Source organism: Gallinula chloropus (genome assembly GCF_964237585.1).
Source record: "Gallinula chloropus genome assembly, chromosome: 1".
In the NCBI taxonomy this organism is placed as follows: domain Eukaryota; kingdom Metazoa; phylum Chordata; class Aves; order Gruiformes; family Rallidae; genus Gallinula; species Gallinula chloropus.
This window is the reverse complement of record NC_140085.1, coordinates 68,163,091-68,190,301: the sequence shown is the minus strand read 5'-3', so window position 1 is coordinate 68,190,301 and position 27,211 is coordinate 68,163,091. Positions and strand designations below refer to the sequence as shown.

At 38.6% G+C, this 27,211-nt stretch overlaps 1 protein-coding gene across 1 annotated transcript in view; it reads left to right on the top strand.

Annotated features, from left to right (window-relative positions):
* ANO2 (anoctamin 2) overlaps positions 1 to 27,211 on the top strand; it is a gene marked incomplete at both ends in the record, with an annotated part of 168,564 nt that overhangs the window by 129,568 nt on the left and 11,785 nt on the right. Inside the window, 5 exons of the mRNA XM_084276614.1 lie at positions 1,002 to 1,203; positions 5,616 to 5,727; positions 7,032 to 7,089; positions 7,972 to 8,072; positions 16,775 to 16,923. Coding sequence (XP_084132740.1) covers positions 1,002 to 1,203; positions 5,616 to 5,727; positions 7,032 to 7,089; positions 7,972 to 8,072; positions 16,775 to 16,923 — 622 coding nt within the window. The remainder of the gene's footprint in view (positions 1 to 1,001; positions 1,204 to 5,615; positions 5,728 to 7,031; positions 7,090 to 7,971; positions 8,073 to 16,774; positions 16,924 to 27,211) is intronic.

The window sequence follows — 27,211 nt, the reverse complement described above, 5'->3', positions numbered from 1 at the left end:
AAATTTCCTTAAACCTGCATTGTGAATCTAGGCCCCTAGGCCCATTGAAATAATTGCAATAGTCTAATCTTTCACATTTAGGTAGTCTCTTTCATCTGAGGATCTCAAGATGTTTGGCCTAAAATAATGAATGTACATTGGAATTCTTGCCAACGGCAAAAATGAGAGAAAAATGTACCTTCTCCCCTTTTTCTGCCATGGCTATGAAGATTTGCTGGGTTTTTATTGTTATTTTATTGATTTTTTTTTTTCATTGCTGGCTGGTTTATTTTTTGGTTGTTTTTTTTTTCTTTTTTTTTTTTTCTGAAACCAGAATACCACAGCCCTGTGAAATTCAAATTCTTCTTGTGGGAATTTGACCCTAAAGTAGCAGGGCTGACTTTCATCTCATGGGTCAAAGCCAGCCTAGGATACCAATGGTTTTCTAGGACAGAAATGGTGAAGCCCTAAGTAATCCTGTTTAGGTCAGTCTTAAAATAATAATGTTAAAGGAAATGTGTTTCGTTTTGGTTTGGTTTTTACATTTTTGGTAACACTTAAGCACACACAACTGTAGAATAAGGTGCCACTCCTGTGCACAGTTGCAGCTGTTTCAGCCAGTGAGGTCTATTTACCTGACTGCGCATATAAGTAGGTCCTTCAATCCAAGCCATCTGAACCTGTTGCAGGGTAAAAGAACATCCTTAATAACTGTATAAACTTGTAAACCTGAATTTTCCAGTACTGCATGAGTACCATGTGCAGCTTTAAATCAGAGAGAACATGCATATTCTCCAGGAAGTGGTGTGCCATTTCAGAGTTCTGCGCCCATTTTCTTTATTATATCCTGGTCAGAGAGTTTTGCATGCTCACGTTTCGATTTGATTATCTCTGTATTACTGTTGCTCTCAGAAGTAACCACATAATGCCAATTCATGGAACAAGCCCATCATACCCATTGAAGCTTCTGTTCAAATGCTAGTATCAAGCTTGAACTAATCAACCTGTGCCTTTCCTTGCAGATTATGCTGACGTTTGCAGCGGTGTTTGGTGTGATCGTGTACCGAATCACAACAGCAGCAGCTTTGTCATTCAGCACGAATGAGACAACCAGGTCAAATGTTCGAGTGACTGTGACCGCAACTGCTGTCATCATTAACCTCGTTGTGATACTTATACTTGATGAAATTTATGGAGCTGTTGCCAAATGGCTGACAGAAATTGGTAAAACTATCTCACCACATTCCTCATTAGTACGTTACATGTATTGACATGAGAGTATGCAAGGATGTTCTAGTAGGAATATTTCCCTCTGAAGAGTGCCAGTGAAAATATTCAGGCCTATGGGGTAAGATGCTCAGACATGCCTCTGTGAACTAGGGGTCTGAGCTGCAACACGCAGTGTGCCACTAATAGGACTAATTAGCCTGGCCATAATGCCATGTTAACGCAGCTGTACTATTTACAGGATCTCAGCTGGTATTTCTGCATTGCACTGGCTGTGTGCCAAGATCCACTTATCTAGAGCTGGTTGAGAATTTTTGACCTGGTATGTAGTGTGATATATATCTTTACCTCTTGGAGCTCAGTTTATTGAACGTCATCGGGTTCTTTCAAAGATGTTGCTGGCTCTGGTGAAGCTACACAGAGAAATGTTATTGTGCTGATGTGATTTTTACTAGGTCCTTACCACTCAGAGGATTTTTTTTTTGTCATTACAAGGGCTTGTCTGGGATGGACTTTTTATAATAATATCTATTTCAATAGGGGGTGGATTTTAAAATATTTTTTAAATTGTCATTTTATTGTCACAAGGCTGGTAATATCTTTTAAAGATGAGTCACTCCTTTAACTACTGTAGGGGATTAGGCTAGGGTTTTCTTTTGTTCTATAAATTAGGCCAAAGATGTTTACTGATAGAGCCCTAACATGAGATTCTTGCAGCTGTCTTTGAGTATTGTTTCCCACAATTTTATACATCATTTCTAATTCTAGATGCTTTGAAGTCTAGAAGAATAAAATCAATTCAAAAGAGTGAAAATTAATCAGCAGCCACAGATTGCTTTAACAGTAGCAAATGCTCTACCTGTTGAGTTGGTCATGTAAGCTTAAAAATCCAAATTAGAAACTTTTTGCAATTGAAGCCTAAGTTATTTAAAATTGCAGATTCCCTCCTTGTAAAACCTACAGGGATGTGAAGCTAGTTGGAGCTAACAGACTTCAGATTAAAACCTTAGGAACTCTTATGAGTTGTGTTTCTTATTCTCCCTTGCTCAAGACATTTTCAAAGTCATAAGTGAAATATCTCATTGAAGAACAGCATAAACTGAAGTTTTGTAGCTGTCATGATAGAGGTCCAATCCTGAAATTTTTAAATGTGGTCCTGCGGTTTTACCAGTAAGGATAGCCTGATAGTTTATATTAAATTCATAAATTTGAAAAAAAATAAGACAAAGCAATTAATTTTCACAAAATGTCGCCATATAGGGTTAATTTATTTGTTTGTGTTTTGCATCAGGCTTTGGGCAGAATATAGCAGGGTTACACAAATGAGCTCATTTCTATTGGCATAAGGAACATCAGGGTTAGTGTCCAGGCTAAAACTGTACCCAGATTTTCAGCTTTCACATAAACGATAAACTGCTAATTGTGCGTGACCTGATCAATTCTTCCCACTGTCCCTGCCCAGGTAAGGAAGGGCACAACCATGATGCTCCTATGCAGAAAGACTAGGAAGAGATGAAGATGAGATTCTAGGCTGGGAATTCTAAGTCTGGGAACTGCAAGACACTGCCATTTCCTCTCTGAGGGAGGCACCAAAAGAAAATCTCCCTTTGAAATGTGCACCACTCTGAATCGTGAAAGAAACAAAAATTTCATACTCAACGATTTTTGTCACCTCTGTCACTCTGCATTTAATTCTAAGCCCGCTATCTTTATTTAGTCAGCATCCCTTATTAGCCATCAGATGTTTTGTTTAAGAAGGATCCAGTCTGAGTAATCTCTAGTGCTACAAATTACATGATTTAGAAAGTTCATTCAGCCAGCTTTCTCCAGTGCTAGGCTCAGATGCCAAATATAATCAAAGTGTTAAAAAAAATTGCAATTCATTCATGCTGATAAATGCTCCTTACCTTATGAACTTTCATTTTGCTGAGCAGAGCAAAACACACTCAATTCTCTTTTCACGCTGCAGTTAATCGACAAACCGAGGAACAGACTTGGGCCAGCTCTTGAAAGCATAGCTTTCTGTTTTAACCCCAAGCATGCTTGAAACTTTGTTCTAGGCAAAAATCACAGCTGTAAGCACAAGAATAGTGCCACTGATAGCGATTGTATTCATCATAGGCCAAAGTAAGGATGTGTCTCAATACCTGCTGAATTAGTGCTGGGGCTGGGTGGGGGCAGAGATTAGAGAGTTTGTACAGTGATGCCCCCTTATCACAGATCAGAGCAGCAGAAATGCAGATTATATCCTGGTATTCTCAGGTTGAATAGGTCGTCTTCATTAATCAGGGGTGTCAGACTCTATTTACAGTTCATTTGTTCATTTGTCACTTCATTCAGGTTAAGGAAGAACCCAGTCAAGTGGGGACAAAATCAAAACTACTTGTCTTTGTCACTTACAAAGACAGCAACTCCTTCTGTGAGCTAAGGCCCATGCCACAGCTGTCTCCGTTCATTCTCTACCTGGAAAGTTTTGGTGCCTGATTTTGGTGTAACATGCTGCAGAAGCAAACATATATTATGTGTGCATCATTTTGGGGGGGGGCAAGTTTTTCTCTCTTACTAATGCATCTATTCTCTCTGGATGCATCTCTTGTGTAACAGACTCCACTAGCTAGAGGACAAATTCTATGCATGCCTCTATTGGTATGGTATAGTATATCTGAGTGTGGGGAGGGGAGTGAAGTACTGAGAGAGTCTCTGGAACCATATATGGTGTGTAAATTTTCATCCAGAGGCTGAGCTCATCTTTGTGGGAGTTCTTCATAAGGCAAAGGCTAGGATTTTTTCTCCCTCAAATTAAAAGCTGCACTGCTGTTACTCGATATTCCTGTTGCCCTGAGCTGTTGTCGTGAGAATATATCCAGCACAGGGGCCATCTACAAATTGTTCAAATCTTTGGAAGGTTTAATTAAGCTTTTCTATATATACAGGTGAATGATGATTCACGGATCATCAGATTTTGTGTTCACGTTTTATGCAAATATTGTTGAAAATATCACAGATTAAAGTTGAGCAACAGGGATTTATGAGACTTTTGCTATTCATTTAGTGTTCAGATAAAGAACATGCCTTTTTTTTTTTAAGGAAAAAATCCAAAAGCAAACAAAACACTCAAACTGTGTCCCCCCCCAAAAAAAAGCCTGTAGGAGTACAGCAGTATTTTTAATGAAGTCCTTAAAGCCAGAGCTCAGGATATATCTTATTATTTCACACTTTGGTTGTGCTACAGAAATTCAGTCAAGAGCACACCACAACAAAATTATTTGCTCTCACATTCCTTAGCAGCACGGCTGCTATTAGATGAGCATGGCTATACATGAGTTCAACCCATACAGAATCTTTGAAAGAAAATTTTCTGGTCCATCTGAAAAGCTTCTGTCTTATACCTATTTGTATTGTTGCTAGAAAATTTCCATGGAAATTGGGATCTAAAGAAGACTAGAAATTCATATATATAGTGAATAGAAAACCATTAGCAAAAATGTGCGTTTATTTTGCACACCAATTAAAACTTCACATAATGCTTTATCCAGAAATGGTGGTCTGTTTAGTGTTAAGCACTTTAACAACCTCATTAAAGAAAAAAAAAAGGCTTGTACACACACAGCTAAGAAGGCTTTTAAAGTGTTTTTCTGGGTGAACATCATTGCAGTTTGCTTTCATTATTCATGAATTGAGAATGTTAATACTTTGTTATTTCAGTTGTGTAGCTGATATATATGTTAATAGAGATACACTTACATGCATTAAAGCTGCTTATACTGCTTAAACTTTATGCAACTGACTATCAATATCTAATTATTTTTTTCTGCGAGCTACAGAGAGCTAGTCAGAGAACCATGGAAATAGATAATAACAATTCATATACGTTATTATTAATACTAAACAATATGTTAATAAAATATATTTATTGACATTATATATTAATAATATAGTAGATATCAAAGTAAATGGCAGAGGAGGTCTCTGCTAAGGTATCACAGATGTAGCCTGAAGAGAGGAAGATGATGTGCTCTACCTAGGTCTCTCAGCAGGGTAATCAAAGAGACTGAAAAAGTGAGGAATTGTCAGGTCCGGACCTGGTGTCAGGATCTCTTGGTTTTCTTGCCATCAGGGTATTGGATATGCAGCCAAGAGCAACTTGGAATAAGCTGGTTTAGACCTTTTGGAGAATCAAGTTCATTACATTGACATTATCAATGGTTCTATCAAAGATTATTCAATTTCCATCTGGAAATTTGGAAAGAGTCCCTGGAGACCAGGAGTCAGTGAGAGCATTAAAAGTATAAAAAAAAAATCAGTATAATCTCAGAGTTTGCAGTTTGGCTTTATATTTAGGGATACCAGGGATGTTTATAAATATTTATACATACTAATGGATTTCTCCGGTTTGCTCGCACCCCCAGAGGTACCAAAAACAGAGAAAACCTTTGAGGAGAGACTGATTTTGAAGGCATTCCTATTGAAGTTTGTGAATTCTTATGCACCAATATTTTATGTTGCCTTTTTTAAAGGAAGGTAGGATAAATCTCCTTTAAATATAGATATTTATAAGTATTAATGTGTATTTATATGTCCATATTAGTGGAACTGTCTTTAAGAATGGGCACTAAGGGCTACTTAAGTAAGTCTGGGACTGGCCACCTTCATCAGCTATGAAGAAATATCACAAACAGGATTGTCTTTTGACTGTCAGGACATGATATTCAGTAGTGTCTAACTCTCTTTTAAGTAGACCATTGTTCTGAAATGCAACCATTTTAATTTTATTTCTAAAATAAGAACACCTCAGAAAACGGTTCCTTTTAGCAAAAAAAAAAAAAAAGGGTGTTGCTTATGTAAGTGAATGATAGGGCTTACAGGTCTTCTCTTTCCACATTTTATCAGTTTTTTCTTGAAGATATTCTAGCAAGGGAAGATTCCTTTTTCAATTAAAATTATGGAACTACATTCTCTACTGCTTTCTCAGTGCTTCACAGTATTCGCCTGTATCAAGTTAAATTAAGAAATAGTTATAGTCAACTGGAAGTTGCATGTTTTGGCAAATGAACCGATTGACCAAAATGCTAATTCAGCTGTCCTGCTAAATAAGTGTGACTTCCTATGGGTTCAGAATCATTGTCTTTTGGGACTCAGTTATCCACAGTATAACACATGCTTTTGAATGGGAAACTTAAAATGATTGTTTGCTCAAACTTTGGCAAAAATCTATAAAACATCCTCTGGATTCTGTTTCATACCATTTTTCTGTTCCTTTTGGGGGCTGTAAAGTTTGTTAATCTATACTCTTCACTAATCCTATTCAGCATCATTGATTTAAGAATTAATGGTACATTTTACCAGAGGCTGTAAATATTCTAAGACACTAATGAAAAATATCACAAATTTTTTTGATTTTAAACATTTTTTAATGTTCTACCATTATGATACAGTCAATCTCACTGTTTATCCCCATGTATTCAGAGGACTGGGTATAGAAGTATAAATAACTTCATTCAGGGCACTAGTCAGATGCAAGAGAATATTAGGATATGCATTCCCAGTTTTGTTTATGATCTCTACTCAAGAGAAGGAGGATTCAAGAGAAGGAAAAGATTTTATTAGAACTATTTCATCAAGATGTAGTGGAGAAACATTTATAGAGGGCTACAACTTTGAAATAATTTAAAATAATAAAATATATTTTAAATAATCAAATTTTTAAACTCACATTGAAGTAGCTAGCTCTGAAATGTTTCAGCTAATGTGAATGAACAGTTACATTGTTAAAGTTAACTTTTTTCTTATTTGTCTATAATTTCATATATTCTTATCACTTTCAGATTTGTTGGTCGTCCTGGTCATTATGTTTATGTGTTTGATGGTTATCGAATGGAAGAGGTAAGTACATAGAAATTGAAACAAAAAACCTCCTTATCAAAGAGAGATATCTGTACAGTGTATTTCCATGGAGTTGAGACAGTATGGACAGAAGATAAAAATATGTTAAAACAAGATGTTAAATATTCAACATAAATAGAGAACCCCTAAACTTTCCTTCTAAGTCACCTGTATGTTCATTCTTTCTGCTGTTTTGAGGACTTCATGGTCTTTCTTAGATGAAGCTTCAAAATCACTATGCTTAGAAATGGGCACCAAGGCACATACATAACATGATTTGACTAAGGGAAGCCTATGGCAGAGATGGAACTTGAATTTAGCTTCTCATGCTGTAGATCACTAGAAGCCTGGCAATTTTAATAATCTAAAAAAATATAACTATTTTGTGCTAAACCTGTACACTTTTTTCTTTTTTCTTTTTTTTTTTTTTCTTCCCTGAAAATGTCTTTTTACTGCTGTGGGTATTCCTGTGAAAATCAATAGATGTACTCAAGGTTTTACCATAAAGCTTAACACATAAGTCTTTGTAAGGTTGAAGACTTTCTTCCCCCTTGGGAGACATCATGGTGGAAGAGTATTGGTGATACTGCATTATGTTTATTACATTGATTATATAGTAAATATTTTAAAAGGAAATATAGTAGCCCCAGGGCACAGTAAGTTATTTCAGAGCTCTGCATATTTTCCATAATGCAGTTTTATGAGTGGAGATGAAATACCTTGTTAAGCACAGAATTGCAATGATCGACAAGCTCCATGCTCCTGCACAAATTGGTGGCAGGGGTGACGGGCACATACTGACATCAGTAGCTCTCCCAAGTGGGCACTGTTGAACTAATTCTCTCAACTCACTTCACTCTCTATGGTTTTGTTTAATTACAGTGTGCTCCAGGAGGCTGTCTGATGGAACTCTGCATTCAGCTGAGCATCATCATGCTTGGAAAACAACTAATTCAAAACAATCTATTTGAAATTGGAATCCCGTATGTATCCCAGCCTTCTCCATTACCAAGCGTTATACCTATGACACAGTAAATTAAAGGTTTGATCTTTATTCAGCTGAATGGGACTTTTGCCACTGCCTTCAGTGGATTCTAATTGAATGTAATGATAAATCACATTTTTGGTTATGATGAAATGATCTGGCTGTATTTTATGTTGAATAATTGGCTATATCTGCAGTAAATGGCTTAAAGAAAGTGATTGAATGTATTAAATAATTGATCTAAATTAATTTTAGAAACCTGGGAAAACAGGCAAGGTGTGATAGATCTCTTGGGAAGTTTTAGAGAAGCTTTCAGAGTAGCAGTACTGAATACAAATGAGTATAAAGTGGAGGAGAGATGGCATGGAGAAAAGCAATAGCTCATAAAAGATGTTAAAATGTATTACTTCATCTATGACTATTTTACGGGTTTACGGATGAAATCCACACATTTCTAAGGTGCATGTCAGTGTGACGCAGGAGCTGGAGTACGGGAGACATGCTGACATGCTGCTCAGTGCCTGTCTGCTACAGGAAGCTAAGTGCACAGTGTTGTCTGCTTCAAATACATCAAAGTCTTGGTCAGTATCCAGGGTCAAGGGGATGTTCAGGCACTGAGAATCCACTGAAAATGTCCCACTCCTGCCCCTTGTGAGGTTTGTTCATGTTTCTATTAACTGAATCATCCTTGTTGGTGGTAGGGGTCTGTGAAATGTTGCATTAGATGAAGAGTCTGGCTTGGATGCAAGCCTCAACTCTGCTGAAGTTTGTCAGAGTCTTTCAACTCCGGTCAGTAGCTTTTGGATCACATCCCTAAGGTCTTGACTATGCTAACTAGAAACCAAGATGAGTGATGCTTAAAGGGTTATGAAATATTTTTAAAATGAGACATTTTCCTCCCTTTTCCTTGCAGGAACTTTTTTCTTGGAAGTAATTTAAATGGAAAGAAAAAAAAATCCCAAACAAATCAAATATGGGTTATGGATGGTTTCAATATTCTTATGTCAAAGTTCAATAGAGAGGCCTGTTTTCTGTCTACATCTCATTGAGTTTACAATTTATTTTGAGAAAAGGGTGGTAAATGATTCCCAAAATATCTGACATGTTGAAGACTTAAAGCTTTCTCAGTGTAAACCTTCTGTGATTTCTTTTCCCATTTTCCAAAAACTTACTGCTACTGGACTTTTGTATGGGGGATTTTATGATGTTAGAAATGTTGTACTTATTATTTTTGACTCATGAAAACAGAGTCTGATACAGTCCAAACAGAAAATTTTCTTCCACCCTTTTGCCAACAATGTATGGTGGCCTCAATTTTTAAAACTCAATAACTGTTTAAAAACAAACATAGTTTCATCCTCTCCTTCCCAGAGAAATACCTCATTTCAGTCACAATGCTATCTTGTCATCCTGAAATAAGCACATCTGGTTTTCTTTTGCTTGCCTGCCTTCTCAAGAAAATCACATTTATGTCTGTAGGGCTCGGCCCTTCTCACTGGACCTGTTTGCACAGTGCTTTGCTGAACACTTAAGCTAATTAAATCAGAGTTAGCCTTCTGTTTCTGCATAGACCACCCTACTGGTTTGAATTGGATCCTTAATCGTACTTTCTTCTACCTCATCTGCTTCCCCCCACCCCCTGCCCCTCCCAATACGCAGACACACAGATGCATTTTGAGTACCAGTCAATCAGATTTTTAGAGGGTTGTGCATAGGTCTGCTGGACACACATAAATCCAGACCAAAAGGGACTCTGAACATGCATGTGTTGTACAAATAGTAGTTCTGGCACGGCAGTCTACTACGTATATGCATGCTGTAGTTAAGAGGTGTGACAGAGGTATAGAAAACATACCCTCACTTTCTACCCTCCAGCCTTCTTGTCTGGCTTCCTACCATATCCTGTTCTCTCTGTTCTGCTGCCTATTTTCCTTGGTGAGATCTTACAGTTAGTCCATCTCTGTTAGAACACCTTTTATCTACCATTTATTTTTTTATTATTTCTTTTCCTTCCCAGGATATCTCTGTCTTCATTGGGCCCTTTCTCTATTTTCCAGTGTCTAGTTTTGCATAGGCTACATACACACTGTGATGAGCAGTCCTCCTGTGGCACAAAATCTCCAGTTGCAGCAGCTGCATTTTTTGTCCCCTTGCCTTGTACCTCTTTGGAGGGAATGAGAGTTGGAGCAAATAACACATTCTTCCATTGGTTCCTCATATTTTCACTGAGGGCAGAGTACAAGTGCTGCAATCAACTCATACAGGTTGCCCATATGGGGAGGCAAAAGGTAATTTGTTCTTCAGAATCTGAAACTGTCCTCTATATGTCTGTAACATGGAAAGATCTCTCTGCTATGTTATATGATGACCCAGATCAAAAGGGTTTTCTTCCTTATTCATATCTCTGGATTTCAGGATAATTTTCAGAAAACCTTTTGATTTCATTCTCCATAAAGCCCAAGACATTTTAATTGCTTTGCAGAAGTTCATGAAGTTTTATTCCCACTTGCTGTTTCTTTATCTCATAGAGGTTGATAGAGTTTATAAGCCCCAGCCATCCTGTCTCTAGCACCCGTAATGTTGCTGCAGTTGTGAACCATCATTCAAATGTCTTCATTCTGGCTTATCTGTGGTTGGGGTGGCTGAAGAGTTATGGAGTTAAACTTCAGATGGCACCCCTGCATTGGTTGGGGTTAATGGCAGACATCCTTGCTTTTTTCTTCAATATTTCTGGAGAAACTGCTGCACAGCTACAACGTATGTGACTTGCTGGTCTTCCAAACCTTTCTGTGATTACTTTCTCAATTTCAGCTCCCAAGAATATCAAAACAGTTAAGCAAATGCAATAACAGTTGAATATGGATAACTAAGCCCCTTGAATTGAAATGTGTACTGTGTGGGTCTGGAAGTCACAAGTTTAACAGATGTAAATATGCCTCAGTTCACTCAGATGTGCTACATACCATAATTCTTTTTCTGTTGCCACGGGAACTGACCCTAAAAGGCTTCAGAACCCAAGAGTCTTAACCTAGAGTTCCACTAAGACTCCTTTTCTTTAGGTCTGCTATTCTGAATTTACTGAAAAAAAATCATGGGATTATTTTACTACTTTCTGTCTTTGACCTTGGTGATAAACCCTTAGGTGAAATCCTGGCCCCATTGAAGTCAATGTCAAAACTCCTAATGACTTCAGTGGGGCCATGATTTCAGACTTTTTATTCAGCATCAGTTTCCATCCCTTACTTCAAAATGTATTTAGTTTTGCTGGATGAAAATACCCAGAGTTAATAAAAAAAAAAAATTAAAGACACCTTTTCATAATTATTAGCTTTTATGTTGCTTTTCACATTTATTAAATCATTCTTAATTAATGGGAGTTTGGTTGGTTGGGTTTTCTTTCCTGTTCTTGTTTGTTTTTTCTTCTGTTTGAGAAATCAATAAATCCCAAACACAACTGAAAATCCTGTAGAATTCAGGAGGTCTGAGTGTGCCAAGGAAGCATGACTATACCATAAAGGTGTGGAACAGGATGAGAGTTTAAAGTCCTTTCACTCACCCTTTCTGCCCCTTACCTGTGACTATGAGAAGGTCTGTTCTTATGTGAACAGACTGCAGGAATATGACTGAAGAAAATCCTTGGTCTTTACTGGCCCTTTCTCAAAGCAGCAAACAAAATTTCATCCAAGGACTAAACAGTCTGAGTCAATGCACTTCTTTTTCTCTAGACACAAGTTCTCCAGCTATTCAATCTAATAGTCTTTTCTGTTCAGCTTTTTACCTGTACAATTTTTCTACAAAGAAACAAAACACCAACTGGAAAAGACAGCCTTAAAAAAACACCTGATAGAAATAATCATTCATCCCTGGCAGCTGGATTCTAGGATTCTTCTGTCGTTCATGTAGCATCTCCATTTACATCTGTGTTCTAGCAAGTACTGCCTTGCAATGCCTCAAATCCAGTTCTTGGTGACTGTTACAAGTCATCTGCCTTGCAGTACCCAAGGGCAACTCTTAACTGAGAGTCTTGAGAAACTGGTAAACTAACCTTCACTTCAAATCTTTCTGGCAAGCTCTGGTGGAGATGCACCGTGAGGACTGTACAGCCAATGATGACACAAAGACTTGTGCCAGCAAAGTAATTTTCCTGCATCTGTACTATTTCTACCTGCCTCCCAGCTGCCCTGCCTCTCCAGTTTCTACAAGTGCCACTTCATCTCACTCCACAAATTTCTCATTTTTCCCAAGTCACCTTCATGTCTTCTCCTAGATCCCCCAAATCCTGTTACTTGTTTTTACTGTATAAATACAACAACTGTTGAATCATTTGCCTGCTTTTTTTTTAAAAGGAGGCTTTGTGTAGGTGTATGGTATGCTTGCATCCCAGCCAGGATCACTTGATTTTGATTTCTTTCTTTTTCTCATCTTTTTTGTTAAAATCTCATGGGTTCTTCAGTGGTGGGGCATTTCTCTCTGGCGAATTTATGCTCTCTTCAGATGCTGATTACCTCACATAATGGGATGCTTGTTGATTATATTTGGAATTACAAATGGCATAATTAAATTACATTTCCACTTCTTATCTAACACAATAGTTTGGTGCCAACCCCTTGTGAGAAACTGCAGCCCCATTTTTAACTGGTCTAAACATAGCCATCTGACAAAGCCCCGTTCATTTTCTTTCTCCCTGATCCTGTGTTCGCTCTGCTTTCGTGCTTTTCAGTCTCCTCAAGAATGTATCTTGCTTTTCTATATTCAATGGCAAAAGGACCAGAAATAAGGGCTATTCTAAGTTCCACAGTTTTCTCTGTTTGTCCGAATCCATGTAGCTGATAGTGTGTTCATGAAACATTACTGCCATGTGCCTCTTCAGCACAAAGCTTCTCAGAGACTCATACTGAATGGGCAAGCCTAGCTTTTTCTCAGTGGTGGGTCTGCCTGGCATGCTGAAATCAGAAGCTAAAGTAGCTCTTGATTATCAATGTCTGCCAACTTTGTTTAAAAACATTAATCTCAGTAATTAAGGAACAGGTTTCACACAAGTGCATTTAAAAACCTCACTCAGTTTTAATAACAGAATCATATGTGTAGCTATAGAGTTCTGCAAAACTCATTTTCATTGCCCTACTGCTGTATAGCTGGAGAATAACACTGTGCAAATCCTTGTTCTCTGGTTCCTTTAACGTTCTGACACATTTCTCTTTGGTCTGAAACTTCACATGCTTGGATATGACACAAAGGTAAATTTTTTTTTGTGGAAAATTTGAAAGAATTAGTTTGGCTTGCTTTTGGTTAGTCTAGCCTTTAAAAATTGCATAAAAATAACAATAAGAACACTCTGCAAAGCTTAACTCAAAATAGTTAAAGGTGCCACTCCTTATGCCTGGCTTATAGATAACCAGATGAAAAATTAAAAATTATTCTGAGCAACTGAGCCCTGGACTTAGTGTATTCCCAAATAAACATTAAAAACAACAACTATTGTTTTAGTTACTGGGTTCTCACGGGACTTATGTGTATGCATTAAACTCCATAACTTGACTCCGTGGTGCTATAACCAGAGGATTAGATCACACATGTACAGGCTTCACATCTAAACACACCCAAATTTTATCTCAGCTGCTGCAAAGTGATGGCAAGATGCTCTTCAATCTCATCTGCCCACGGAAATGTGAGGGACATTTATAGCTCATATCATTTTATTGGAACAGAAATCAGCACTGTCTTGAACTTATTGTTCACTGTCCTCTGAGAGTCTCTCACATTAGGAACTTAATTGGGATATGCTGGAAGAGCATCCTGGGAATTCTTTGATTGTTTTAAATCCTGCCCCCAGTCTCCTACCCTCTAAATACTACATCACCTCTGTCACAGGCAAGTTCCCTTGATTGCCATAAAAGCACAGGGGGGGAAAGGGAATTTTAGTGTTTTGAAATGGCTGAGTTTGCATGATGTAGAAAGTAAATGTCTTTGTAAGGATCCATCTAATTCTTTCTAGCAAAGTATTTTAAATCTCCCCTCCCTTTTATTGAAAATATGCAAACGGAATGTTCTTGGTACAAAAAGTATTTGGTTAGCCCAAATATATCTGGGTATTGCCAAAGTACTGAGGACATTACCATCAGGTTTATGACCTATATCTTAGCTGTACCTGGAATGAAAGCTGGAGTTGATCTGTTGATTTTTGCAGCTTTGTGATCCTGGGACTGGCATGGCCTGATGCAGTCTAGATAGGTTTTAAGTGTGCCTGTCAACCCCCATTTCCTCTCTATTGGTGATGAACTTGAACAGGTCCTGCAAACACTGGTCGGTGTAGAAATTCTGCAGCCACTGTGGTCATTTCCAGGCTGCTGCAGAGCCTTGTGCTCTGTGGTGACATGGTGTTCCTGTGTGGTTCAATGTATATTCAGGAACAAAGCAATAAACCTACTCATCAAAGCCTTTAGTGTGTTTGCCAGCTAGTCTTGCCCTGCTACTTAAGTTAGAGTCTGAGAAATCAGTTCTGCTTAACTGGAGGTACAAATGAAAACTACTACCATTTCCCCATACAGTTCTGTCTCCAGGCCACACACCTCTAGTTCAAAGGATTTATCTCAGGCTGTGGGGGGAAATTTTGTAGTTACACTACTGGCAAAACATCACTGGAATTAGTCTGGATTTTCACTCACATGGCACATATGTGAGAAACTATAAAATTATGTGCATATTTGTGAAAGGTAAATTTCATCTGCAAAATTAAGATGTACAGTAAGTATAAATCTTGGTGGTTGACATTGATTCAACTGTATTTCACTTCCTCAGTTTTGAAGAATTATCTTGTCCTATTGCAATTCTCCATGGAAATTTTTCCATGTGTAAAATAACATTAAGTTAATGATACATATGCAATTGAAATGTAATCTGGGGGTGGGGGTGGGGCATTGGAAATACTTTTCTTTTAGAGACAGATTCATTTTACTCTGGGATTATACTTCTTAGGAAATTTGTGTTTTTGTCAGTGTTGTGAAATTTGTATCCCCATCTCAGTGGGTAGTGCTTGATACTACTATTCCTGCCGAGGTCCAAATAAATACTTGCACAAATGATTGCTCACCCACGTGAGTAATTTAGAGTCTGGCCAAAATGGACAATGTTATTGTAAAATGTGGTCAAAATGAGAACCTCTGATAAAACATCTTCTGATCTACGGGAGCTGGGAGATATAACTGATCTCTGTTTACTTGCTCTCTGAAGGAAGTTAAACGGTTCTGCTAGTCCATAAAGCACCTAACTCCCGTGGAAGTACGTTTCACGGGGTCTACATAGGTCTGCATACTTTGCCTTATACATGATCAGTAAATTCTCAGGAAAAAATATACTCAGAAATGCGTATTTTTCACATAAGCATTCAATAAATGTTTCAGGTTTTATGTTAGTAAATTCTGAAGTTTCCAGTGGCTTAGGAATAACTTGCATAAGAGTTACAGAAAGTCTCAGTTCTTCCCCAGTGAGTTCCAGTATGGGCTGCACTAAGGTGTATTGAAGTGGCTGTTACTGCATATGTACCACTTTCCTAGCAAAATTTGTTACTGAGTCCAGGTGGGATTTCTGTTTGTGCATGGCAGGGATGATACACACCTCTGAGACCAAATTCTACTGACCTTGCTGAAACTCTCTCATGAATCTGATTCTCTGTCAGTTTGAACCCTGTTTGCACTTTAGGCAGAAACAGGGGAATTTCTTCAGGATGAAAGGCCTTTTCTAAAATTAAGACGTTGCTTATACTTAAGAATTCATAGGTACATATTTCATTTTTTTTTATTACTTGTAGCATCATTTTGGTTAAAGAGTGATTACCCTTTAATGTACCACAAACAGCATCTTATTTTTGTCTATTGAGATAAATTCAGGTATATGTGCTCATGACAAGAGAGCACTGGAACCTGAAGAACTGCAGGTGTTTTCTGGTGGTCACTGGGCTGGCTTTAAGCCAATAACATTCACTTTTAGAGTCCTAAGTGGCTTTGGACTTATCAGGATCTTGGAGATGCTTCTTTTTTTGGTGGTGCGTGTTTACTGGTAGAAGGGCTTACTTCCTTTTGCATTGACCAACAGGCAGTTTTTTGGCTAAAATGTTAGCAATTCCACCAGGTTTAGGAATCAGTACATTCTTGCACCCTCTTTAGTTGGCAATAGGTCAGGTCATTTGACCTTAGAAGTATACTATATTGGAAGTTCCCAAGTTTCATGGTGAGACAAAAGGGAACCTGTGCTAGACATGAGGTATGAAGGCATCACATAACCTTCTGGTATTATGTTTGTTTCTTTCCTGGTTTCTTGAGGCACAGGTGCCCAGTGTGTTGTTTTTGAGAGTATTACTTATTACTGATATTAAAATCCAAGGTACTTGAACTTCAGGGAATGCCCATTCAACACAGATCAAGAGAAAAACAATTATTAAAAGGTACTAGGTTCGACCCCATTTTACCAGCATTATGCTGTTGTAACTTTCCTCTTGACATGGGAACACAGGAACTTCTATCTCTAGCAGCCTGCCACCTGGCAATAAGCAGCATCAGAACTTCAGAAGATGGTGTAAACTAACCTTATGGGGTACCAAAGTAAAATGCTATACGGTTTGTGTTGCCATGCAAAGACTGAAGGCAATTCTTGTAGGCGGGGGAAAAGAAAAAGACTGATTCAATGTAAACTTTTGTTCCTCAGGAAGCTAAAGAAGCTCTTTAGGAAGTTGAAGGATGAAAGAGCTGAGCCAAAGGAAATGGACACCAACCATTCAAAAGACCCTCAGCAATGGGATCTTGACTACATCTTGGAACCTTTCACTGGGCTGACTCCAGAGTACATGGAAATGAGTAAGTGTTCTGAATTCCCTTTTGCTTTCTGTAACAACCATAGCTTTACATAGGACCAATCACTGTATATTTTATGATTGTATGTTGTAACATACCGTGATAAAAGGGGAAAAAACCCAAAACACTTGTAGCTTTGCAGAAATTGCATACAAGATAGTGGGGCTACGAGACTACCACATTACCAGCACAACAAGAATTGCTAGTCCTGCTATCTGTTAATACTTCTAATGTAAAAAGTCCAGTGTTCTCAGCTCACAACAGTGGATAGAAACCATACAGCCACAGAATCACAGAATAGCTAAGGGGAGGGGACCTCTGGAGATCGTCTAGTACAATCCACTGCCCAAAGCAGGTTCATCTAGAGCAGGTTGTTCAAGAACTTCTTCAGTTGTACAGTTGGGTTTTGAATATTTCTAGAGATGAAGAATCTACAACCTCTCTGTGCAACCTGTTTCAGCATTTGATCACCCTTACAGTAAAAAAAAGTTTTTCTTACAATTAAATTGCATTTCCTATATTGCAGTTTGTGGCCACTATTTCTCAGTCTCCCACCTTCTATGCCAGCAGCACACACATACTTCCTCGGTTGGGGTGACTGACCACACCAGTGGTATGCACTGCCAAACAGTGAGTCATCCTTCAAACCCATGTGAAGTAGGAGCAATTCTATCAGAGTCAATAGTATTCTAATTTTGTATCTCTGGTTCGTGCCCTGTGTGTATCATCTTTATGGACATATGTGCTTGCTGTTTTTCACAATTACTTAGGTTGCCGCTGAACTATGGCAGAGATCAGTGCTTTCTCAAGGTTATGTCACACTTTGCCTTTCCACATTAGAGAAGTGTTTTGGTGGAAACCCATATTTAACTAGGAGCAATCCTTTCTTGAAGTGGCAAAATGGCACCAGTCATATAATCGGTAGCAACATGGTCAAGGAGACAGCAGTTCCTTTTTTCCACTAGGTGGGATCCAGGAGCTGGATCTGCTACATCACACAAATACCTCCCTCAAGATCCAATGTCTGTGAGAGTGGAACTGTATGCAGCTTTTGTTATCTGCAAGTGTGGATTGTTGAAATCTTAGAGACTTGATCCTTCATTTCCATATCATTAAAAGACTTTCTGATTTAGAATCTGAGGTCAGTGTGTCCATTGTAAAACATTTGAGACATAGTATCAGAGTGTTATCTGGAAGTTAACAGTCAAGAAAGAAACTTTAAAGCACTGAGTTTGTTAAAACAAAATATCACTAAAAACTTGTTTTAATTTTAACATCTTTGCTACTGTGTCATGGTCCTCTCTGGTTATAATTTGGCAGTCTGATTCCTTTCGCATCTCAACTGCACTCTGCTCACGAGGAAATGTAATTCCATTGTCCACAGTTGAACTGATACTTATGAAATTATGTTTGAAATTCTAAGAACAGTACCAGGCATGTAAAACTGATACAGAGAGCAAAACCAACAACTAGGCATTTTTGATATAATCCCACTTTGTATGGAATCCTCTTTTGCTTCCTCTCACCTTTCACTGAGATTATTTAATCACATTCATCTCCACACACCCATTTGCACTCATCCACAGCTCCCGCAGAGCCAGGTAAAGCACAGGGATAAAGAAATACACTACAGTTGAATTTAGAGAATTCCAAAGTTAAATACATACATGCATTCTTTCTCATTCTAAGTGTGTTTTCTACAAACTACAAGCAGTATCTCTGTGACTCAACAGAACCCAGAAGGACAGAGGTGCAAATAATTACCAAATAACTCAGTCTTGCAGCCCTGGGACACAATCCAACTTCAGCTGTCCTCAGGGAAAAGAACCTGAGAGGAAGCAGCACACAGGGATGCTAGGGAGTGAGTAAGAGGCCAGGCTCTTCACACCAGATGCAAACCAAGATTGCAGTGTACCACTCAGCCCTGTAGCTGCTTCATGAGTAGACCCTAGAGAGGCAGGGGAGGAGAAAAGAGTAATGATATGGGTAAGGAAGGGGGAAGATGAGAAATAATATAGGCAAACCCAAGCTTTAGGGCATAAAAGTATTCAGGAGAGAACCACAGCTTGTCAATGGGCATGTTATCTAAAACCAGACATCTGTTAAATATTGTATGTGACAACTCCTGTTTTAACAAGCCACTATTCTCAAAACATTTGAAAGAAACCTCATTTTATGGCCCAAGTGAATACCACACATGCTTTATAAATATATGCTATATAAAATATATATTTATAAATGCATATATGAAATTTTATATAGTGGTGAGTTTATGCAAATATATAAATAAGTAAGTGTATATGAGGTACTTTGTATAATTGCAGACTTGTGGATCCCTTTTATGGATAAGCTGGTGGATCTGAATCTCGCTCTCTGCAGTGCCATTAAGTTGAAAAAAAGAAGCCCCCACCTGACATCATCCCTCCCTCGTTTATTTCAACTCACTATAGGATCCATTGATGTGTTGCAGCCTCTACTACTTTATCCCCTTCTGCACATGATGATAATTTTTTAGAAAAATTCTCCTTTAGGATTGATTTTTTTCCATGCATTACTTCAGCCCAAGATGATTTTTCCTCCTGGAAACTTTAAGCAAACTTCTTTGCAATTTTTGAGTTAAACAATGGTGAAAAAATATAGACATTTCCCCTTGTAAACATTTTCATATGTTTTTATGCTCAGGCATTAACTCAGAAATGTCTGCACTTTAACATCCAAAATTTCCTTGTTAGCTAGTTCTCTCTAAGGACAAGGAGCTTTACTTATTGGTAATAAACAAACAGAATAAATACAACTGTTTATAAATATTTAATTTCTTGCCCTTGCACATCTGTGGTGGTTGATCTTATTCATTCTGGGAGTTAGAGCCCTTGATTGGTTGTTGCAGCATGAGTGCTAATTACAGCAAATACCATTGGCAGTGTAAGGAAGAGCAAGACTTCTACCCAGTTATAACGGGCCAGAGACTGCTAAATATGCTCTGTGGTAATCAAGAAGCATGGCTGACATACAGAAGCAGGATGGGCCCTTGAGCGTGTCATGAATTAGAATCTCCCACTTTAGGTGCTTTCTCCTAAATGTAGTTGGACCTAACACAGAGTCCAGGTGTGGGACGAAACTCTTTTCACTCTCTGTTTCACCACTGCATCCCATTTTCGCTTTCTGTTACCTGTGGCAAACTCACTGTGTCTGAGATGATGCTGTCACCCCGATTTGAGACATCTGTGCAGGAGATCACCCCTTTAGTCATTGATGAGCACGTCACTTACATGCAAAGCTCTGCATTGGCAATAACTTGTACTTCCTTGTGCATAGATGATAAACAATGTTGAGTGCCTCATCTTGCAGTCATTCAGGGATAATTAGACAGATGCCCTGCAAATGAATGGATGAATTACTAATCTAAACATTTGTTTACAACGGGAGAATCAGCTTCTCAAGTGAAGAGAGTAGCTCACTGAACCTTGTAGTGTGCCACAGTGAGCTAGGCCCTGCCCGTGGGACAAACGCGCAGCACATGAAACCCAAGCTGCACCTCCCCAGCCCGCGTGTTGCCTTGGGTCCATGTCACCGCGCTCAGCTGTCAGATTCACTGCGGAGTGAGTCAGACCACCCACACTGACAGGAAGCGCTTTATACAGCTCAGCACTGAACCTGTCATCTGGGATTGTTCTGAAGGGCATCAAGCTGGAAAGGCAAGGCCAGAGGCAATTACACAGCTTATTTACCTGTGTTTCTAAATTTGATTTGAGGCAGGGAGGGAAGGGAAACAATACAGCAAGTGCAGAAGAAGATAGTTTTTCCCCCTGAATCTCTTAAAAAGGCAGAATAAGTAGGATGTAATAAGAGGCATGAAATTAAGGAGAAAGAAGAAATCTGACTGCTGTTTTAGAACTTAGGTCTTAATTTTCACTCTGATTTACTCAGGCAAGCTTCTGCTGGTATCAGTAGCTATCTGCTCAACTAAGAATGAAGCAGCTGAATAAGAAACTAGGCTGGGCCTACTGTAGCTTTCGAGTTCTTCCTTTCAGATGGGGCTTCATGCAGACACATGCATGGACAGATCATGCAACTCTGAATATTCACTAGGTTCTGGTTGGTCCTGTCAGGATGCCTCTACTTTTAAGGATGGGTGACATCTTTAAGACTACACAGATGGCCACTGAACAAGCTGAGATTCCTCATTCCGGGTCTGCTGTTTACTAGACTGTACCCTAATGGCAGGCAGTCCTTGCCTTTTGTGCCTGTCTATAGAGTTTCATCTACCAATTTCTATCAAAAGGGTTGACGTGCCCATTCTAAAGGAAACCTGGACTATGGCCCACTCCCCATGCAGCAAATAATTTATTCTCTTTGCCTTCCCTTATGAAGCAGATTAGCCCCAGTGAGGCATCATTTGTCTGAGGGAGTGTGTCTGGAGCAATCTCAGGATGTGCTCTGCAGTACGTTATACCGCAAGTAAAGGAGATTTTGATGGTAACTATCCTGCTTCCCTTTCGGAATGGCCTTTTCAAAACTTCTGGGATTTACTTTTGTTTCGATTTCTTATACTAGGAGGCCTGAAGCCTTGGAGAGGCTTCCCCCTTCCCCATAGTTCCAGTCTAGATAATTTAGTAGAAATAGTGTTGGTTTTTTTTTTTTTTAAATCTCCTGTATTTTTATGTTGGGAAATGTGGTTCTACCTTTGTTCACTGGGGTCTGCTTCTGCAAAATGCAGCCACTCTAGTCCGTGTCAGCATTAAAAAAGTGGCAGTGATGGCTAATGGGAGCACTGAGCTGGTACCTCTAATCATGATTGATCTGTTAAGAGTAAGCCCAAAGAACCAGAAATGTGAGAAAGGGAAATGTCAAGAGAAGAACAATCTGAGTTTCTCTCATTCACTCAGGCTGTAGTTATATCTGTCTTAGAGCTAACTTGTACTCTAATGCCCAAATAGTGTTACCTTTCAGTTAATGTGTTTTAGAAGGCCTCCTGAAGTTGTTCAGCTCTTTAAATCAGTTGTTGGTGATCCTGTTCCTCGGGATTCCCACTTCCAGTGGTCCCTGAGCCAGCATCTATACCATCATGCCTTGCCCATCACTTCAGGAGTGATTTATAAATCAAAGAAAATGTCTCTGTAAGCAGCTTTCCTCATCATTTCTGCTACATGTCATGGAAAGGGGAAAAGATACTTTCCGCTGGCCTGTTGACTTCACATCCCTCCTCTCCATTCACAAACACATGAGCTTGCTGAGAGCTCTCCCTACCCCAGCAAGACATACCTGGAGAAGAACAGCTACATTTAATTTACCCTTTTTTAGACAGGAAAGGTGACTTCTTGAGACTTTGGGCTCAACTTGTAACACTAGGATGATTCCTGGACTTAAATAAGGACTCAAGAATTTTCTAAAACCAAGGCATTAGAAAGATAATGAAATAGGTAGCTAGGGCAGAGCTGGGATAGATAAGGCAAAAAAATTGTTTTACTTAGAAAAAAACTTATTAATAAACAGCAATGCAAAAACTGGGCTACAATAGTTCTGAACTGGTTGATGGAGAGTCAGCAGCTGCAGTGTGGACCCTACAAGCAAATTCATGGCAGCCAGCGGTAGGAAAGATGTTTTCATGGATTCTGACCCTTGCACAAAATTGCATTTCAAGTTACTAATTATGAAGGTGAAAACATATAACTAGGAGTAGGTCCGCAAAATCAAGTACAACTGATGTAACATAGCGCAAGCATTTAGTTCATTACTTTAATGTAATACAGAGCAAGCATCAAGACTAAGGCATTTTGTTTTAAGATAAAAGTCATACATAAATCTAAAAAAAAAGTCAAGTAAGTTTTCCTTTGAGGAAAACTTTTCTGGGTCATTTCTTCAGTGAGCTGAAGTCTGAATCTGATTTCATTCAGCAGCCTGTGCTGGACTTCTTTCTTGAATAGGCCTTGTCAGTCAGTAGCATGTCTGCACTCAGTTTTGATTTGCACCAGTGAAATTTCTGATGACTGTTTGTTTTGATATTATTAACTGATATATGTTTGTAATTTTTAGTTGACACTCTTCACCAAAGACACTTTTAATGCTCCTGAGTAATCAGTACATTTTGCTCAAGAAATCCCGAAACATAAATTATCATTGTTAACATGTGTCAAATTTGTCATTAGTACTTCTTAAACTGTGCAGTGACTTTTGACCCAGCCCAACATAGCAGACCACATTAATTCCCAAAGTAGGTAGCATGTGTAGCAATTTCTTCATCCGGCTGGTAGCAAGTTTGCAACATCTGTAATGAGACTTCAGTGATAGGAGTTGGCAAGAAATTCATGTTTAGAGTAGCAATAAATATTGCTAATGAAACAAACTTTATGAAATCAGCTCCAAACCCAGCTGAATGATGCATGTGACTGTGAAATTTATACCGCTACTGACTGTTTTCTTGAGAAGAAACTGTCATCAGCAATGACTTTCATTTGGTCTTTCCTTTTCCAGTCTATCCCCTCTAATTGTCCGGGGTTCATGTGGCAATTAATTGAAAACATTTTTTTCTGAAATAATAATAAAGGGTTTCATCATCCAACTTCTGTTAAAAATCATTGGCAAAACCTCCTTTTGAATTTTAAGAAGAAAATGATCAGATTCAATGTGTGTAGCTACCAACTACCATAAGGCTTAATCTTAGAGGTTTGGAAGAATTTCCCCTAAAGCAGGAAAAGCCATCAAAAAGGCAATGTGTGAGGCAGCAAAAGAAAAAAAAAAAAAAGGATCATTGAAAAGAAACCTGCATTTTTCTGTAATCTCTATAATGAGGATGGATTTGAAAATAGCAACTCGGTCTCTTGTGTGTAGGTTTTTTACCAAAGACCAGTAAATTACCTTTACTTTTTTCCTTAGTTTTCCAGCCAGGCTAGACTTTACATTGTTGAGTTTCTTCTTAGGACTTGGAAAGTCATTTAGCACTGGACTGTCTCTTCCACTGTTTATCTCCAGTAACACATGATCCCATGACAGATATTGATACAGAAGTAAGGAAAAAACCCAACAGTATTATAAACAATTACCTTCTCTTAGGTTAGATTTTAATGTAAAAGATACCAGGGTTACTTGCACTACTCAGCGTGTAAACCTGGTGGAACCTGAGTGATAATCACCATGGAAAACTTTATGCTGTGAACTGGTTCTGTATCCCTCATGCAAGGGCAGTAGCCAGCATGCTCCAAATCAGTAATTTAAAAGCCTTGACTGTAATTTGGAGGACGGAGTTACAAGGACAGTGCATGCTATGTCTTTGTTGGGGTTGATCTGTTTCAGGCCCAGTGCACAAAGGAACACCTTTTGTGAAAAGCAGAGCTTTGAAAAGCACCTTGGTCTGAGAGACTTCTTTCTCTTGGCTCTGCTTGTCTTTTACAGTTTTTGCCTCAAGGCCCAGCCAGCATAAGCCTGAATGAGATATTGCAGACATAGCATCAGTTGTTGAGAATGCTGCACCTCATGGGCTGGCTCTGAGGCCCTTGCCTCTTTCCTGCCTAAATCAGACAGTCAAGGTGACTTGTCCTGGGTACCAATAGTGGTTTTTTTCTCTCATCCAAAAAAAAGTCTGTATCACTAGCAGTACATCTAGTCTCCTGCTTTGATGCCCCAGAGGAGGTGTTATGTCCTATGTCCTTGACTTTCCTTTATACACACCCCCAAATCACTTTCTTCACAAGTTTGTACCATGAGGCTGAGTGACATTCATTTCTGTTGTCTCCAGGCTGGCCTGGTAGGAATGCTATGAAAGAGGCTGGATGCCCCCTGGTTCAATTCCTGGCACTGGTCCCTTTAAGTTTTTACCTCAAAGCACTCAAGTCACCCTAGTCAGACTGGGCTTCTATGTAAGATTGTAAGGCTGTACCTGAACAGTCTTTGTGAGTGCCCTAAAAGTACTGTAAATGTTTCCACTGTGATCTGGCAGGCATCTGCAGAACCCTAGGACTAGATTGCTTCTGCGACCTGAACTGTATGGCAAGCATTCTTCTCTTTTGAATCCATGCAGCTTTGTTGACATATTTCTTTCTCTAAATAATGACCAAGCTACACAGGTACTGTTAAATTGCCAGGGCCGTTCATAGACTGCTTGTTTTGAATGGTTGCTTGCTAGTTTACTACTCAAGACCATGTGAATTATGGCATGCTCCATTTTGTTTTCATGGGGTTTTTTACCTGCTTTTTGCATCATTCACACTTTGATAAAAAGGAGGCTGTAAGACTGAAGAGATTTCAAGATGGCCACACAAACACTTCTGGCATAGAGTTTTCTGTGAAGACATATTTACACAATTGTCCAGAAGTCCTTTTCATACCTTGAACATTCTTTCATGAACTTGAAAAAAAATTAAACTGCATTTTCCCAGGCAATGAATAAAAGGAACTGCAAACAACATCAAAGCAAATGTGTGTGGTTTATTCTTAAAGCATTACAAAAATACCTCTTTTTTTTTTTTTTTTTTTTTAGAATCCTCCCAGCTCTACTCCTGCTAAATTCACTTAAAACCAAATAAGGCATATTTTGGCACTATGAATTTTTCTAAGCATTTCACAGTTTTTTGGGACATTACTCAAACATCTGTTTTTATTTCCTTGTTAATTCCTTTTCCTGACTCTGAACATAAAATATTCAGGAAAGTATGATTTCAAGGATAGGATGTTTGTGTGCTTCAAGAAACCTCTGTCTTCTTGTATCTTAGGATATACTCTTTATCTCAAAGCAAAACAATGACAAGCAAAATGGCACATATATAGCACAGAGATAACACTTTACTGTTCAAATACATCGTCACCAAGAAAAGCAGGAACATCAGTCAGAAGATTTGCAATCTGCACAGAAAAAAAGGTGGACGCACGAGATGATCCTTGGGAAAGCTGTTTTATCCGTTAGTTGTAGGCTGTGACAACATTGCCTAAGGAAATGATTTTGAAGTAAACAGTTGCAGTTGTACTACATAAAAAATAAGTGCAACAGATTTCTCCTATAGTGGAGAAAGAACTTATACAGGGATTTGCTGAAAAAGAAGCCACAATGAATAGGGCCTCATACACACCAAACTTTTTTTTCTATTCTACCATTTATTTAATTCTGAAGCGTAAATCATAGTTAGATTTATTAGTTTAATTTTGCTGGGATTACTGTCTTTGCATTTGGGCAGCATGCTTTTCAGACTCTTTTCTTCTATTCCTCATTAGTTTTCTGGAGTAATAAACAACTGTCACTTCCCTGAAGTATTACATTAAAATAATGTAGCGTTTTTGCAAGGAAATGATCCAGTCTCATGAGTAACATTCACTAATGATGCTTCTTGCTTTCCGTGGAAGACACGGTGGTTTAGGTAATTTGTTAATTCCTCAGCAAGTTGGAGGAATAAAAAATGCACCCTCTTCAGACTCAAATTTTACACAAATGGGATATACCCAGATAAGGTAGACTTTGTGTGCCCTAAAGTACCACTGAAAGAAGGGGGAATTAAGGATACTCTCCACATCCAAAACCAAAAGAAACTTCCTTAGATGAACTTGGCTTTCTATGACATTATTCTAAGTATCTGAAGAGCACTGTGAGTTTTCAGAAAACCACAGTTGTTCCAACATTGTGCTTTTGCAGTGTGACATGGTTGCCCTAACTGGGAACCCATGGTCATCCTATGCCCTAGGAAAAAAGGCATAATTCACTCAGAAAAAAAGCCTTTGGGTTTTTTGTTGGGTTTTTTTTTTTAATATCACTATACTACAGTTTTTGAGCTGAACTCTGTGGTGCTAGTAGTTTAGTACTGGGAACAAGATGTTACAAAATGTGCCGTCTACTTCAGAATGTCAGGGATTTCTTTGGTTGGTTGGGTTTTATCCCTTGTGGAAGAGGCCAGGTTTATTATTTATGCATCTGTTCTAGCCAGCATGGAAAAACCAGGGTGTCTGTGCTTCATTGTAATACTACTTGCTTGATAGGACAAGTGGCCTAGTGCTTTCTTTCTCACAAACTACTACAAATTGCAAAGCCAGAAAAAAAAAAAAAAGTGAACATCTCATTCTCCTTTTCTATGTCTTAAAAGGTAAGATTTCTAACTTTGGGGTATAACAGTGACATAACGATGAAAATGCTATACAACAGCACAGGCACATGCATCTACATAGACACTCTGTTCCTGCTCTTGATAAAGTGCCACTGAGCTTTCCAAAGGAAGCTGGGAAGAAACTGTGCCACGTTGCAAATTTTCTCCTCTTGCTTACTTCTGTATCGTTTTCCTTTCAGGCAAAGGACAGAGAAGAACAGCAGCTCTTA